The sequence below is a fragment of the Limulus polyphemus genome, unplaced genomic scaffold, assembly GCF_000517525.1.
Source record: "Limulus polyphemus unplaced genomic scaffold, Limulus_polyphemus-2.1.2 Scaffold1023, whole genome shotgun sequence".
In the NCBI taxonomy this organism is placed as follows: Eukaryota; Metazoa; Arthropoda; class Merostomata; order Xiphosura; family Limulidae; genus Limulus; species Limulus polyphemus.
In genome coordinates, this window is record NW_013666633.1 from 156301 (window position 1) to 158250 (window position 1950).

At 36.6% G+C, this 1950-nt stretch overlaps 1 protein-coding gene across 1 annotated transcript in view; it reads left to right on the forward strand.

The window, feature by feature from the left end:
- Window positions 1-1950, forward strand: part of LOC106461747 (GTPase-activating Rap/Ran-GAP domain-like protein 3) — a 96954-nt gene that overhangs the window by 34680 nt on the left and 60324 nt on the right. Inside the window, exon 4 of the mRNA XM_022388776.1 lies at window positions 511-629. Within this exon, the coding sequence (XP_022244484.1) occupies window positions 511-629 (119 nt within the window). The remainder of the gene's footprint in view (window positions 1-510; window positions 630-1950) is intronic.

Here is a 1950-nt window from a genome sequence, read left to right on the forward strand (position 1 = left end):
AATGGATTTGAAATTACTAATAAGTTTAACATTATTTACGGTGATGCTCCCCCACCCCAGTGGCACAGAGGTATGTCTGCGGACTTATAACGCTAGAATCCGGGTTTCGATACCCGTGGTGGGCAGAGCACAGATAGCCCATCGTGTAGCTTTGTGCTTAAGTACAAACAAACAATTTACGGTGACCTATTACATTTTATTTCTCTGCACAAACCATAATAAAAATCAAAACGTCAGTACGAGCCAAGAATGGTTAACTTTTCTCCTGATTATTTTGAAACTATACTCGCCTTGCTAACTGATGATATTAACGCAATTAGAACATATGTTGTCACAAATGTTATTAAATTATAGGGAGAGAGAGAGAGACAGAAACCTGTACTGTTGTTGTTTCTTTATGATATATTTTTGTCTGCTTAAGATGTTATGGATCTGTTTCAATGGAATTTCCTGAAAACTGGGCTTAGGTTAAATTTCACGTTTTTTTTTTCAAATTGTTTCGTATTTTAGTTCATCAAAATTATGCTGGAGCAGACGTCGAGAAAGTTCCTTTCTTTCTGTCCGTAGTTCTCATTGATTCTAATACCCAAGGTCTTCAGCAATACAGAGCCATCTTGTGGCGAAAGACGGTGAGTTATCTCATAAGAGTATCTCATAATTTTTTGTTGTTGTTTATAATTAAACGAGATTTTATTGTAAATTTTGACTTTACGCTATAATGAGATTGTTTTTAAACAAAGCTTTCATTGGCTGATTTTTAGTTATAAATACACTGCTAAAAGCTCTAAATTAACTAGCCTTTCCTTTTATAAAGGGAAAGTTCCATCATTCTTGAAAGTAGCTTGTAAACTATGTGGTGAGAAGAAGTGTTTAAGTCAAGCCATGTTATATTTCTTCTATCACGTAGGGTATACGAACAAGAACAATCACATTCACGGTAGATGAAGCTTAGAAAAATAATAATTTTTAATGTATGACTACTTGTTCTTGTATGTGGAACTTAAAAACTTTTTTTTTTTACTAAAGTGTTTTCTTTTATAGCAAAGCCACATCGGGCTAGTCGCTGTGTATACGGGAGGGAATCGATCCCCTGATTTTAGTGTTGTAAATCCGTAGACTTACCGCTGTCCCACCGGTGGACTTTTTTGGTAGAGAGATCCTTCTAAAATATTAACAAACTAATCTCGTAAGAGGAAGAAATGTAGTTATGTTTGTGGATTTGTTTGGTTGAGAGCAACGCTGCACAGTGAGCTATCTGTTCGCCGCGGGATCGAATTCTGATCTTTTACGTTATAAGCCCTCAAATATTAGGGTCATACTTTTTTCTTCAGATGATGTAGCAAACTGGAACTCAACTTATCCTTACAAATATAAACGTATTACATGAAAAAAAAAACTTTACGAAGTTGATTTTGCGTGTGTGTAGTTGTTTCTAACGCAGCCGAAAAAACTGATTCTACTTTTCAATAAAGCATGACTTGAACACTGTAGGCAGTTAATAACCGCTGACAAGAATATACATATATAAACTAAACTTAACTTTCACGTGTATATGAACGAATGAAGAACTTTTAGCAATAATTAGTGCTAAGGGATTCCTGACTGCCTGGATTCCCGTGATATATTTATGTGGATAACCTCAATGGTTAATTATACGAGTCCAGTAATAGTGGCTTAACCTCAGTGCCCCACAAAGGTGACCGCTATATCATATACATTGCTACTGAAATAAATCGATTCTGAGAAAAATCATTAATTCTAAAATTGTATTTGTACCTCAGAAAGGACAATGGTAAGTCTTCGGATTTATAACGCCAAAATCAGGGGTTCGATTCCCCCTCGGTGGATACATCAGATAGCCACACAGACACACGCCTCAGAGCCCCCCCCCCCCACCCAGTGGAACGAGCGGTATGTCTACGGACTTACAACACTAGAAACCAGGTTTCG